The 14,664-nt window shown below is 45.7% G+C and overlaps 1 protein-coding gene across 1 annotated transcript in view; it reads left to right on the top strand.

Annotated features, from left to right (window-relative positions):
* Positions 1–355: 355 nt before the first annotated feature.
* LOC134943836 (melanin-concentrating hormone receptor 1-like) overlaps positions 356–14,664 on the top strand; it is a 61,076-nt gene continuing 46,767 nt past the window's right edge. The window contains exons 1-2 of the mRNA XM_063932441.1: positions 356–543; positions 7,268–7,364. Coding sequence (XP_063788511.1) covers positions 7,280–7,364 — 85 coding nt within the window. The 5' untranslated portion in view covers positions 356–543; positions 7,268–7,279. The remainder of the gene's footprint in view (positions 544–7,267; positions 7,365–14,664) is intronic.

The following is a 14,664-nucleotide window of genomic DNA, read 5'->3' as shown; positions in this document are numbered from 1 at the left end:
GTACCAGCCAATCAGCTCCTACCTGTTATTTTTCAAACACAGCCTGTAACATGACAGTTAGGAGCTGATTGTCTGGTGCTTTACCTCCGTCTTCTTTATCTCCATCAAGGGCTTAGTAAATAGACCCCTAGATGTCCAGAGAGTGGAGTGAAGAAATAAACGGCAATCATTTACTTCCAAGGCTGGAGCACTGGTTAAAAAAAAAAAAGATATTAAATCTATTTGCACCGCTGCTAATAAGTGTCAGCCATGTAAAATGACTTTAAATAATGATGTCACTCCGCTCGTCTCATCCACTACCGACTCTGTCAGCTGCATTAACTTCAGTCGTCAGCTGGCACCGTAGCATGGAGAATGCATGTAATGAGCTACTCGTAATGCTGGTGCCTGCAGGACTGTGTGCAGTCATTGGCTGCCTGCATCTTACGCTGCCCAGGATCACACAAAACCCTGATTGCGGGCTCAGTAGTGCAGTGATTGGAGGGCTTGCTGGTTTTCATTCACAGAGGAGAGCAGAGGACCAGTCGGCAGCATCCTCTCAAGGTATTTACTGGGGGTTATCACTAGTAATTCACTGTATAGGGATGCAAATGCTGGTATGTCTGAAATATGAATTATTATCACCCACCATTGCTGAAGTTAGCTGGTGCAAACAAGACTCCTATTATTATTCTTTTTATTACTACTTACAATGGAGTTGGATTACATCAGTCATAACCTACATGAAGTTGCGAATGCCTCGGGTATAGTTCTCCAGCAGTCAAGGGGTTAATCACTGCCAGCAGGGGTTATTTAAATAGACCGATTGGACCCCCTGCTACAGACACAGAGGCACATTATTGGAAGTGAGGAGTCAGACTGATGAATAGGTAAGTAGGTCCCATTCAGTGTCTGGGATTTGCATACCCAACACATAATGCATCTCTTAAGTGTCTTACAAATGACTTACCCTCTTCGTGCATGATGACAAGAGGATTAGGAAAGTCACCAAGACCACACAATGCAGGGGAATGACTGGAGAAGCTGGAATATTGGGATCATTCAAACTGTTCTTTTAGCAATTATTTTTCTTACATAACATCATGATGAGTTTTGTGCTACTGGCCCCGGTCTGCAACATAAATGAAAATGAAGAAAGTATGTCTATGTCAGAGCTTTACAAAGTGCATCACCAGGCTGCAGTGTGTTCCTCAATGCCCAGACGTCTATGGTTCGTACGCTGTTTGCGTCTTCACTGAGGTGGAGAGAAAAAGTAAAGCCTTTGGATTTGGACCTTGAAGATTTTACTGTGTTCCTAAAACTGGAAGTGGGGTCCCAAAAACAGTTCAGACACGTTCTAGAAGAATTGTCTCTTTTTTTTTTTTTTTTTTTCAGGGATGTCAACAAAAAACTGTTAAACTGGTGAATGAGAAAATGAATCAAAAGTTGCTCACTGCACCGTGTTGTGTGCTGGCATATTTCTGAGAAAGTTTGGCCCATGTTATTAATTATCGACTTAAGTCAAAGAATAGGCAGTACTGTCAGCAACTAAGTGTCTTAAGTAGATGTGTCTTTAATTATTACTATAATTTTTTTAAATTAAATTTTAATTGTGTATTGGAAAGAATATTTAATTGAAAAGCACCCTCCTGCTAGCTGCAGCGTTTTATCACAGTGTGCCAATGTATGCATTGCCTAGACATCTGCCAAACCAAAGTGACTAACGCTGGCAGATGCGCCTTGTCATGTCCTAGGGACACTAGGAAAACATAATAGGGGGCGGGCAGGGGGGGGGGGGGGGCTATTCAGGGTACAGCAACATCTGACTCCTGGCAGTAATATTTAGCTGGCCACACCTGGCTGCAAACCCTTTAACAGTTTACCTGGTGCATATAGATTCTATATTTACGTTTTCTGACATATGTACTGTATAAAAACTGCATCATCCACTTAGAGACAGCTCCTCATTACTGCTGTCAGGCAACAGAGGCTGAGTCTGCCAACTGGATGTATGCAGATTACAAGAAAACGTATTTACCGCTATCATGTATGAATACATGAATTGTTTGATGTATTCTTACCTTCTCATTCTTTCACATCATGCCAAGCACTTTCACATCATGCCAAGCACTCTACAGTACATGTCAAATAAGAGAAAAAAAATCCTAAACCTTTTCTTAACTAATTAATCCAACCCTTTCAAGCATGTGCACAGTGCACCATAATAAAATCTAGTGCACTTAGCTATCTTTTAGTTGACATAATTAATTGATCTCAAATGTAACAATATGATATGTCCTACAGTTTTGGGGTTTTTTGCATTTTCAAACAAGAGCTTCCTCATGAAGATCAAAGAATATTAAGGCAAATCCAAAACAAGGCTGTTGAATCGGGAGAAGGATATAAGAAGATTTTAAAGTCTTTTAACATCCCCTAGAGCACTTTGAAGTCCATGATATTGAAACAGTGAGTATGCTAAATGTCACATATGTCGTGTGCTGCCTGGAATTGGTCTACAAGAATTTTTTTTCTCCAAAAATGAGCATCCGGGTGAGAAAAGTTACAGGAAGAGAATTGATCTCTGAAGGTAATAAATACGATGGGAGAAACTGTCTGTGGGACAATAGCCCGACACTTCACAAGTTTGCGTTCTATGGAAGTGTGGCAAAAAAAATCCATTGTTGGACACAGGACTCACACTAAATGTATCCACAGTATTCCAGAAAGCCTGAGGGAGACCTACAGATGTGTTCTTATACCCAGGGCCGTCTTAACAGCAGTGTGGGCCCCTGGGCACAACATTGCACTGGGGCCCCTACTTATTCTCCAGCTGTAGGGTTTGGGGGTGCTAGCAGCGGCAGCTTTGATGTCCCGTGGGCAGTAGGGGGTGTTCTATCTTCAGCTCAGCATGTAGGACCTGGAGCAGTAATTTCTGCTAATTAATCCTTTACTGCACAGATCTGGCGGAGCGAACACTAAACTGTATAAGGGGGCATTGGGCTGAATGAAGGGGCCCTGGTACATGACTTCCAGGGTGGTAGGGGGTGTTTATACGAAGGGGAGGGGTGGATAGTGGAGTGGGCTTAATATTCACCATTTTCCGGTGAGAGGGCAGCTTGCTTGACTGCAGATATCTCCAGTTCCTGGAAATAGATTTCTTAGCTTTGAATGGGATAAAAACACTTAAGAGTCTTACCTTTCAGGAGGTTCTGGGGACTTGGGGATCAGAGTTCAGGAGCCAGAGCAATCCACCAACGAAAATATAAAATGTATACCAGTCGTGCAGAGCTGGAGCAGGGACCAGCTGCTGGAAGGCTGATATCTCTGGTTCTGGGCATAGTAGAGACAAGCTGCCAGTGTTCCCCAAAAGGGGAGAGTCCCAGCTTTTGGAATTTATCCTCAGAAAAACTATAAGTCAAACAGAATCCGAGATATCTGGCTGGGAAGAGCAATTAACATGCTTGGATGGGGACCACTGCTTTAAAGTCGGATATCTCTGGTTCCCCTTGCCCGATTTTAAAAAATCTGGTACTCCCGGAAAGAGGGGACCCTCAACTATCAGCCTAGGGCCCTTATACTCCTGGGGCCCTTGGGCAAGTGCCCATTGAGCCCATACGAAAAGACGGCCCTGCTTATACCCATAGCGCCTATAGACCTTACAGCGCAGGTAGCTTGGTGCGACTGAGATGCTCTGATATGGGTAGCATAGCAAATGTTTTCCCCTAGATATTAAGTCTAAATGTGGGTACACACTAGGCTACTGTATGTGCCTGGTAAGCGACATCGCCTAGTGTTACCCGTCCTAGGCCGGGCCGCCCTACGGCGGGCAGACACTGTGATATCGCACAATGACGTCATGCCGCCGTCGCCTGGAGCATGCATGGCCGAGACCAAGGGTCGTTAACGACCCGCATGGCTGTGCATCGTTTGTAGTTGGCGGCATACACACTGGGCGATATAGTTTTGCTCAGGAGGGGGAAAATGAGCGTTATAGTTTACTATATTGCTAAGTGTGTGGACACACAGATGTACAAGTATCGCAAGCCCCAGTGGTCAGTATACGCTAGCAATGTAGTTTTGTCACTTCTTGTCCGCTTTAGCGGTGCAAATAAGATGCAAATTTTGAGAAAAAAGGATGCATGCCGCAGCTAAGTCTCCGGGACCCTGGTGCTCCAATGGGGGCTATAATTTGGCGCAGAAGATTGAACATTCTCATTACTATGGCGCTATGTTTGGCACACGCCTTACACATCCGAAGAACATTATCCATACCAGGAACCTGCGGGCAGGAGTATAACACATTGGGGATCCTTCTCTTCTATAGAGATATAAAATATGTCAAAACAGAGGGCAAAACTGATGGAACTAAGTTAAACATTACATAAATGACAGAAGTCTGCCAGAGACCTACAGTCGGAAAAGCCAAACAATGAGCCAAAGTATAATACCCAAATGCCACACTGGAGCTGCATAACACAAAACAAATCGTTCTTCCGGAGCGGTTGCATTGCTCAGTGGCACACAATGCAGGGGATTCTTCAAAGACATCAGTGATCCGGATAGAAAAACATGCTTTTTCAATCTTTTTGCCTGGAAAACATAGAATCATCTCTCTGGGCATACCTGCATGCATCCCCTGAGTGTCAATCAACTGTGCCTTTAGAAGTTGCTCACTGACTGCTGTCATTTTTTTCTGCCAGTCAATCCTGTAGCCTCAGTAACCAGTTTGATGAATAAATAAAGTGCCCACATAAGAGATTGTTTCTCCCTCCTTCACGCATCAAATGCATTACACATGAAACACAGAGGTTAAATCATTTATTACAGAATATTGTTCCCTCTCAAAGCCAAGGCTGAGATCAGGGGGCTTATGAAGAGACAAAAGTAACGCGTTTTGTGACGTTTTCCCCGCATGCGTTGCTTTTTTTCTTCAACTGCTCATTATGCGCAATTCATGCGCATCCATTGCGTTTAGGGCAAAGGCGCTTTAAGAGAGGAGGGGGACCGTGTGCAGGCTCCAATCTCCAATCTCATGCTGACCATAAGAAAGACGCATGTTACATGCACCTTTGGACGTGGATGACTGGCAGATGTTTGCGCTGCTGCAAAAAAATCTGACCTGATGATAATGACGATGATGAAAATTGGCATCCACTTCTGATTGGCTGAATATGACTGAATCCCTCCTACTTATGCTGATGCTACAGCAGTATGCCTGCTGGAATCTTTTTGCATCACTACAGTAATCCATACCTCCCATCTGTCCCGATACACATAGTATATGTGACTTTATTAGTCATCAATAATCCAGGCTAACATTGTGCATGACTTGAACACTGCAATTTTAGCATTTACTACTTTCACTATGAAGCCACAGACCCTGGTGTAACCCAGGCGCATATTATACTACTGTTCTCTCCTGCTGTAACCCAGGCACATATACTACTGTTCTCTCCTGGTATAACCCAGGCACATATACTACAGCTCTTTCCTGGTGTAACCCAGGCACATATACTACAGCTCTCTCCTGCTGTAACCCAGGCACATATACTACATCTCTCTCCTGCTGTAACCCAGGCACATATACTACAGCTCTCTCCTGCTGTAACCCAGGCACATATACTACAGCTCTCTCCTGCTGTATCTCAGGCACATATTACTACTGTTCTCTCCTGCTGTAACCCAGGCACATATACTACTGTTCTCTCCTGGTGTAACCCAGGCACATATTACTACTGTTCTCTCCTGCTGTAACCCAGGCACATATACAGGTTGAGTATCCCATATCCAAATATCCGAAATACGGAATATTCCGAAATACGGACTTTTTTGAGCGAGACTGAGATAGTGAAACTTTTGTTTTCTGATGGCTCAATGTACACAAACTTTGTTTAATACACAAAGTTATTAAAATATTGTATTAAATGACCTTCAGGCTGTGTATATAAGGTGTATATGAAACATAAATGAATTATGTGAATGTAGACACACTTTGTTTTATGCACAAAGTTATAAAAAATATTGGCTAAAATGACCTTCAGGCTGTGTGTATAAGGTGTATATGTAACATAAATGCATTCTGTGCTTAGATTTAGGTCCCATCACCATGATATCTCATTATGGTATGCAATTATTCCAAAATACGGAAAAATCCCATATCCAAAATACCTCTGGTCCCAAGCATTTTGGATAAGGGAGACTCAACCTGTACTACTGTTCTTTCCTGGTATAACCCAGGCATATATACTACAGCTCTCTCCTGTTATAACCCAGGCACATATACTACTGTTCTCGCCTGGTGTAACCCAGGTGCATATACTACTGTTCTCTCCTGCTGTAACCCAGGCACATATACTACTGTTCTCTCCTGGTATAACCCAGGCACATATACTACTGTTCTCTCCTGGTATAACCCAGGCATATATACTACAGCTCTCTCCTGCTGTAACCCAGGCACATATACTACAGCTCTCTCCTGCTGTAACCCAGGCACATATACTACAGCTCTCTCCTGCTGTATCTCAGGCACATATTACTACTGTTCTCTCCTGCTGTAACCCAGGCACATATACTACTGTTCTCTCCTGGTGTAACCCAGGCACATATACTACTGTTCTCTCCTGGTATAACCCAGGCACATATACTACAGCTCTCTCCTGGTGTAACCCAGGCACATATACTACTGTTCTCTCCTGGTGTAACCCAGGCACATATACTACTGTTCTCTCCTGCTATATCTCAGGCACATATACTACAGCTCTCTCCTGCTATATCTCAGGCACATAGATATTACTACTGTTCTCTCCTGCTGTAACCCAGGCACATATACTACAGCTCTCTCCTGCTGTAACCCAGGCACATATACTACTGTTCTCTCCTGGTATAACCTAGGCACATATACTACTGTTATCTCCGGAAGAGACCCAGGCACATATACTACTGTTATCTCCGGAAGAGACCCAGGCACATATACTACTGTCCTCTTCAGGAGTAAACCAGCCGAGCTGCACGAACCTTGTGATTGGCCAGCTCTGCAAGCTAATCAAAATGGACGCCCCCTCTCCTCATTGCACCCCTGGTGGTGATGAAAAGATATCCATAGAGTCCTCTCTTTGTACATATTCAGACATACTTACACAAGTCAGCTTTGAAAATGATTTAAAAAAAAATGATTATTGAGAATATAGCAGAGTGTTGCCACTAAAATGCTGTGTTTTAACGTTTTCTTTTATTATGTTTGTGAGTAATTGGAAACTACCAGTGCCAAATATGGACTTATTTCTTTTAGGGCTCCATAAACATGGCGGAGCTGGAGAATGGGGTCCAACTGGGTCCATGTGACTGCAATGACTCCAATTTGACTGGCACAGGCACTCCATCTGCTGGTAACTCAAGATACTTCCTAAAACTTTATAAACAATTTGTATTTCATTTTAAAGACTGTGTTCATTGGTAATGATTATCTTTATATTATTATGATGGTAGATTATTGCTGTATTAATGAGCTAGTTATTGTACTGTAAAAATGTCTCCAGTTCCTTGTATGATCATGGGGGTCATTCCGAGTTATTCGCTCGCTAGCAGTTTTTAGCAGCCGTGCAAACGCTATGCCGCCGCCCACTGGGAGTGTATTTTAGCTTAGCAGAAGTGCGAACGAAAGGATCGCAGTGCAGTGACAAACTTTTTTGAGCAGTTTTAGAGTAGCTCAATACCTACTCAGCGCTTGCGATCACTTCAGACTGTTTAGTTCCTGTTTTGACGTCACACACCCGCCCAGCGTTCGCCCAGCCACACCTGCGTTTTTCCTGCCACGCCTGCGTTTTTCCAAACACTCCCTGAAAACGGTCAGTTGACACCCAGAAACGCCCACTTCATGTCAATCACTCTGCGGCCAGCAGTGCGACTGAAAAGCTTCGCTAGACCTTGTGTGAAACTACATCATTCTTTGTAATAGTACGACGCGCGTGCGCATTGCACCGCGTACGCATGCGCAGAAGTGCCGATTTTTTTGCCTCATCGCTGCACAGCAAATGAATGCAGCTAGCGATCAACTCGGAATGACGACCCATATCCCCTCGGCCAATCTGCAATTTGTATGTTCAAACACCCTGGCCAATCTGTAATTTTTAGGTTCATATCCCCCTCAGCCAATGGGTAATTTGTACTTTGCGGTCAGCAGAGGAGATAAGAGACATAGGGGTACATTTACTAAGATGGGAGTTCTATTTAATGTGGGATGTTGCCCATAGCAACCAATCAGATTCCAGGTATTATCTTCTAGAAGGTGCTAGATAAATGAGAAGTAGAATCTGATTGGTTGCTATGGGCAACATCCCATCTTAAATATAACTCCCATCTTAGTAAATTTAACCCATAATCGGGATTTTATAACCAATTGTGACTGGGATCCAATTTTCCTCAGTTCTTTCTTGAGCAAAAAAGACCTTCCTCTTAACATCTTGTGTAATTAGTTGCAAATGCTAATGACGTGCTAATTAAATATATAGACATCCATTCTTGTCTCAACTGACCTTGAAAATTGTGACTCATCCCATCTGACTACTTAGAATGGTGCGCTAACTAAAGCCTGCACTAGTCCGATAGAGGAGGAGTGTGTTTACCATTCTTGTGTAAGGCAAAGTGGTCAGGGGACGAGAAACTGTCTCATGTAAATTGTCTGTATTTATTAAACGATCGTTCCATGTTTTGCCAGTTGGCTTGTGCTAGCAATTCATTCACCCAGCCAAGATCAAGGCAGAGATATTGCTTGACTGGAACATGAAGGTTTTCTAATGCACAAGTACACAATCATATTTCATTTAGCCAGGTTCAGTGACCTTCATGCTGTGTATTCTGTAACGTTGAAGCTGATAACTTAATTTTGCTTTTGCAGAGAAAAAGATCTAAAAACAAAATGCCTGTGCACACTAGTTGATACAGTAAACAACGTCGCTCATTTTTGACCCATCCTGAGCGATATCATTTTCTATATTGCCCAGTGTGTACGCAGTAAACGATGAGCAGTCCATCGACCTCGTTAACGGGGCTCGCTATCACCTCGGCAGGCAGCTCAATTTGGACTCATCGTCCAAAGTTGCTCGCACGGCCCGACCGCGGTATGACATCACTGTGCGATATCGCTGGCGATATCCCGCAGTGTGTATGCCCACGTCGAGGCGGGCCGGGAGCCGGACACACTAGGCGATATCGCTCATGGAGCACAGCCCTAGTGTGTACCTACCTTAAGGCTTTTATAATGTACCCGAGGGGATTATAGTGACGCAAATAGACTAATGACCATTTAATAACTTATCTCATGAATTAACCATGGTGCAATTTACAGTTTACCCATATAAATTAAGATTTTGGTTATTCATCATCATTCATATAACGCAGAAGACATCACTGATATCTTCTCCTGGATACAATTGTCCACCAATAATTTCCACAGTCCCCAGGCTCAGAGGACGGAAGCAGCAGGAGAATAGAGCCCCATTTCCGAACAGCTGTCTCCACAGAAAGAACTGGCCACATTATTATTATTATTATTATAAAGAACAGGGCCCTATATCATTCAGATCCATGGTATAGCAGTCATCTTAAATGTTGGATTTACAAACCTATCTGAACACGGCGGTAGCCCGATGTAATCTATCATACCTTCCAACTGTCCCGAATCCGGCGGGACAGTCCCGTTATTTGGACACTGTCCCTCCCGCGGTCCGCAGTGTCCTATTACTGTTGGGGAGGCTTTGATCACCGCTGCTTTGCTCTGCAAAGCAGCGAGTGATCTCTGAATAGAATAGATGCCATGCGCACGGCATCTATCATACTTGCCGACTTCATGGCTGCTCTCTCCGGGAGAGAGCAGCCAGGTCGGCTCGGCAGGGGGGCGGGCAGTGCCATGACATGAAGAGGGGGCGGGCCAGAGGCAGAACGGGGGCCTAGTGGAGGCGGAATGGGGCGTGGCTGCGGGATTGCGTCATGTAAGCCACGCTCCCCGCTGTGTAATGCCGCTATTACCGGCATTATAGAGCAGGGGGCGTGGCTATGATGATGCAATTCAACAAGAATCACGTCATCGCCTGCCCGGACCGCCCACTTTACTTGCTAAGTGGGCGGTCGGGCATGGGGGGCCCCCGAAATCGTGAGATTTGCCTGCTCTTCCGGGGTGCTGGGAGGAACACCCGATTCTCGGGATCCTCCTGGCCATTCCGGAAGAGTAGGCAAGTATGCATCTATTCAGTGCTAGGAGGAGAGCAGGGGCTGCCCAGCTGCTGCCGGAGTGCTGAGCATGCCCCCAAAATGCCGCACCACGGGTCAATGCAGCAAGACCACACCCACTCGGGCAAGGCCATGCCTCTTTATCGCATGAGCGTCTCGACCCGTGAAGGCATAATTGGAAGGTATGGTCTATGGACTACAGATCGGGGTTGTGTGTGCGTGGTGGTCAGGACACATTCACCCGATATGATCGCATTATGCAGTGCGGGTCTGGGCGCTAATATCATGCAAATGCGATCATTGATAAATGGACCCCTTATTCCCTAGCCCCTCAGTCTGGCTCTGGCTAGAAATGAAGTAGATTATGCACATTTCTTCTAAACCTTATGAATAGGAGGCACTTCTATTTCTCCCAGATCTTATACTACATACAAAGGCTGGGCGATTTAATAGGGCACATATATGGGGCGAGGTTGGGACCACAGTTCAACTCCTTTACCAAGCGCAGCAATAATAAAAAATTATTTCTGTTCCAAAAGCGCTGCGAGGCTTTCTACAGATAAACATCTAAAGTACAGTACAAAGACTGGCCGGAGGGAGAAAGCTTCAAAAGATCAGGCCTTCAAAAAGATAAGATAGAGTTAATCCCACCGTGTCTGAAGCCATGCTTGCCACTGTGCACTGAGGTGGTCAGCTACCGTGAAACCTGTGCAAAAAGCGATGTCCTGCTGTTTGGAGTAAGGAGGGAAGGCGGAGGGGGGGGGGGGATTGTCATGCATGCACTATGCAGAGACAACAATTCGGGAATATGGAGCGTATCTCTTACTGTATCTAGCAGCAAAGGAATTAAAGACAAAATGTACACACACACACACACACACCAACACCAACTAAAATAAAAAGTGTATTATAGCAGTGACAAGTGACGTGATTCTGATCCTTCCCAATAGTGTCTGTGAGGTTGGGTGAACATTCTTCTGACCATAGCTAATCAGTCATACCCACGTGGGGTCTGTACCTGGACAATTTGACCTGGGTGAAGTGCAGCCAGTCAGTGTGCCACTGTTCCATAGTGTGATTTGGCACCTACTATCATACAGCACCTCCCAACTGTCCCGATTTTGGAAGGACAGTCCTGTTTTTCGGGCACTGTCCAGCTGTCCCACCTGTGAGACACAGTATCCCGAAATGGCGGAGGTGGGAAGGCCTGTAACTAGATGTGGGCGGATGGTGCCTAGCACACAGCGCATTTGCGCTGTGGGTGCACCATCCACATACACCCCTATTGGTCGCCACTAGGTGCAGTGCTCCCCGCTATAATAAATAATAGTAGCTTTGTGCCCATCTCCTTCTAAGCCGGACGCATCACTGCTGATTTACATTAGCGCTGGGCACTGCAGTCATCTCTGTCTCTCCGTGTGTTCTCCGTCTCCGCCCCGCTCTCCCCCCTCATCGCCTGCTCCAACAGCACAAGTGTGTCTCCTCTCCACACCATACAACGCAGGCCGGGCAGGAAGGGATGCCCGGAGCCGGGAGGACTGAGTTTTTTGAATGGACTGGCGGCAGCTCCAGCTGCCGAGTGCATGTACCGCCATCATTCCCCACCGCCACCATGGCCGCCCGCGCTCACAAGAAGAGAACGCCAGTATGGCTGATCACACAGGTACGTGTATGTCTCTACCCTGTGTGCTCTGCCCCCCTCCTGCAGAGGGACATCCAGGTACTGAAGCTGCCTGCTGTCGCTCAAATTAAGCCACAGCATCTCTATCTTCCCTCTCTATCCCCATCCTCTTCCCCTCCGTAATGTGTAAAAAGGGGGACTCTGTCTCACTAATGTGTAAAAAAGGAAGACTCTCTTGCCGTAATGTGTAGAAAGGGGGTCTCTGCCTGCCTAATGTGTAAAAAAAGAAAAAGAAAAAGGGGGACTCTCTTGCTGTAATGTGTAAAAAGATGGACTCTGACTTAAGTGTAAAAAAGGGGGACTCTCCTGCTGTAATGTGTAAAAAAAGGCAGACTCTGCTGCCAAATGTGTAAAAAGGGGGACACTGCTGCTGTAATGTGTAAAAAGGGGGACTTTGCTGCCGTAATATGTAAAAAGGGGGACTCTTACCTAATTTGTAAAAAGGGGGACTCTGCCTCCCTAATGTGTAAAAAAGTTGGACTCTCCTGATGTAATGTGTAAAAAGTGGGACTCTGCTGCTGTAATGTGTAAAAAAAGGGGGACTCTGCCTACCTAATGTGGTAAAAGGGGACTCTGCCTGCTGTAATGTGTAAAAAGAGGGACTCTGCTGCCGTAATGTGTAAAAGGGAGACTCTGCCACTGTGTAAAAAGGGACTCTACCTGGCATAATGTGTAAAAAGAGGGACTCTGACTAATGTGTAAAAAGGGGGACGCTGCCGCCGTAAACTGTGTAAAACTCTGCCACTGTGTAAAAAGGGACTCTACCTGGCATAATGTGTAAAAAGAGGGACTCTGACTAATGTGTAAAAAGGGGGACGCTGCCGCCGTAATGTGTAAAAGGGGGACTCTACCTGGCATAATGTGTAAAATGGGGCTCTACCTGGTGTAATGTGTGTAAGTGGCGCTACTGTGTGGCGTTACTGTGTGGCGTAATTTGAATAATGAAGACTTCTATACAGCGTAATATGAATTGGTAGTATTTTGTGGCCATGCCCCTTCCCCATGAAGCCACACCCCTATATTTCTGGTGCGTGCCTCAGCCCTGTTTTGGGGGGGGGGGGGGGCGCGATGCTGTTTCTTGCACACAGCGCTAAAGTGTCTAGTTACGGCACGGGGGGGGGGGTAGTTTAGAGGCCCCCTGTTACTTTATTCACAGGAGACAGAGGAACGGGGGGCACGGTTCAGCAGCTCACAAAGCGCTGGCCGTGCCCCCACAGTGATGAAAGCGGGGTGGTGGTTTGCAATAGCGTCATTTTCGCAAGGACACGCCCCTTTTACATTGACCACACCCCCTTTTGGACATATGGAGGGGGGGTCCCATGTTAGACGTCCTGGATGTTGGGAGTTATGGTTAGAGGTAGGGCTTAGTGCAGAGGTTTGCAAACTCCGCTGTTACAGTCCAGGTTTTAAGGATATCCATGCCTGAGCCCAGATGGCTAAATCAAATTGACTGAGGTACTCATTAAATCACCTGTGCCCAAGCATGGCTGTCCTTAAAACTTGGAATGTAATGAAAGAGTTTAGGAACCTCTGAATGGGAGGCGGTTATGTGACCGGCGGAATACCGACGCCAGGATCCTAGTATCTGAAAATCCCGCCGGAGGGCATGCCGACCAACAGGGACTATTCCCACTCGGGTGTCCACGACACCTATAGCGTGGGAATAGAACCTGTGGTGAGAGCAGTGAGCCACCAAGCCCGCAAGGGGCTTCGTTGCGCTCGCCCCCCCCCCCCCCCACGGCCATGTACCAGCCAGGATCCCGCCGTCGGTATTGTGACTGGCGGACATACCCAACCCCTCTGAAGACATAGCAGATCTGACGATAGATCATATCACACAATGGGTAATCTGTACCGCTACCCCCACCCTCAGGACCTATGCTGTTTGCTCGCCAACTTCCTTTTATTTTCTTCTCACAATATGAACTTACACCTCATCCATTCACCTTGCCAGATCCATGCAGATATTACAGCAAGGACTGTCAACAACTATTTGCTTTCCTATTGGAGAGGACAGAGGAGAAATGAGTGGCGGAGAGCAGTCAGTGACGTCAGCAGTAGGACAGCGCACTTTGGGCTGTGATCAGTTATTCTCTCATAAGTGCAGCGGGGGATGAATGCAGCGCTCCCCAAGACAATATACCAGGAATATGGAAAAGCAAACCAAAAAATGATTTTGACGCGCTGTTATTATCTTGACAATGTCAGATAATATCTACAAAATAATCCAGCCTGCCAGCTGTAGTGACTGAGCAAAGCATTCATCCCTTTGTTAGTTTTCACATTTTTCTCTGCTCTTATAAGCAGAATGGATTTTCCTGGAATGTACCGCGGTTCAAGACAAAGCGCTGTAATGTCAAATTTAAAAAAAGGCAATAATTTATTCCAATTATAAAGCTTAAAATAATTAGCTGGCGCTGTATAAATAAATGTTTAGTTAATAAATGAAAGTAATAGACCCCTCTTATTTTATTACCTGGTAGATACACATTGAAGCCGTCCAGCTTATCACATCTAGACACTGCAGTGGTCACCAAGACCATATTAAAAGCATTGTAGTCGATGGGCAAAGCAATGCATTTGGACCCATAACCACCCAACTAAAAAACTCATAACTTACCCTTCCTGCAGTCCTGTGCCGTCTCCTCCATACAGCGAATAGCTGTCAGCACTCTGATTTGTGGATAGCTCCAGTCACCAACCAATCAGCATGAGACATCCATTCACTGTCTGGCTGCAGGTTGGGAAGCAGGCAGAGATTGCTTCTTTGACGCTCTGAT

The sequence above is a fragment of the Pseudophryne corroboree genome, chromosome 7 (assembly GCF_028390025.1).
Source record: "Pseudophryne corroboree isolate aPseCor3 chromosome 7, aPseCor3.hap2, whole genome shotgun sequence".
NCBI lineage: Eukaryota > Metazoa > Chordata > Amphibia > Anura > Myobatrachidae > Pseudophryne > Pseudophryne corroboree.
Note: the sequence above shows the minus strand (reverse complement) of the source record. Positions and strands in the feature narration are given on the sequence as shown.